General features: G+C 69.7%; 1 protein-coding gene across 1 annotated transcript in view; it reads left to right on the top strand.

Moving 5' to 3' along the window:
- CCDC40 (coiled-coil domain containing 40) overlaps positions 1-610 on the top strand; it is a 19,616-nt gene that overhangs the window by 12,068 nt on the left and 6,938 nt on the right. Inside the window, exons 6-7 of the mRNA XM_012734568.1 lie at positions 80-323; positions 411-593. Of these exons, the coding sequence (XP_012590022.1) occupies positions 80-323; positions 411-593 (427 nt within the window). The remainder of the gene's footprint in view (positions 1-79; positions 324-410; positions 594-610) is intronic.

Genomic DNA, 610 nt, shown 5'->3' with positions numbered 1-610 from the left:
GCAGGGTCAGGACGCGCCTGGTCGCTCTGCCCGGAGGCCCGGCGGCCCCGGCTCACGCCGCCCTGTGCCCGGCTGGCAGGGAGTACCAGCACCGGGTCAAGTCCGTGGAGGGGGAGCTGGACGCCTACAAGAAGTCCATCATGAAGGAGGAGGAGCGGAACGAGAGGCTGGCCAGCGTCCTGAGCCGCGCGGAGACGGCCACCGGCCTGCTGCAGAGGCTGACCGCGCAGAGCCTGGCCAAGCAGGAGGCCCTGAAGAGCGAGTTCAACACCTACCAGCTGGCCCTGCAGGAGACGGAGGACACGCTGGAGAAGGCCCAGGTGGTAGGTGCTGCCCGCGCGGCCCGCGCTGCCCGGGGCGCCACGGCAGGCCCCTGCCCGGCGCCTCAGCTGCCCCCGCTTCCCGCCCAGGAGCACACGATGACCGCGGGCGAGCTGCAGGCCGTGCGCCAGAACATCCAGGCCGAGCTGGAGCTGCGGCGGCAGATGGACGCGTCCATGGTGGAGAAGCTGCAGGAGCAGCTCACCTCCAACAAGATGACCAAGTACTTCCGCCAGCTCATCCTGAAGCTGCAGAAAGAGAAGACCAACCTGGTGAGCGGCCTTCCCGG

This window comes from Condylura cristata, unplaced genomic scaffold (genome assembly GCF_000260355.1).
Source record: "Condylura cristata isolate star-nosed mole 26May11 unplaced genomic scaffold, ConCri1.0 scaffold00060, whole genome shotgun sequence".
In the NCBI taxonomy this organism is placed as follows: Eukaryota; Metazoa; Chordata; class Mammalia; order Eulipotyphla; family Talpidae; genus Condylura; species Condylura cristata.
Note: the sequence above shows the minus strand (reverse complement) of the source record. Positions and strands in the feature narration are given on the sequence as shown.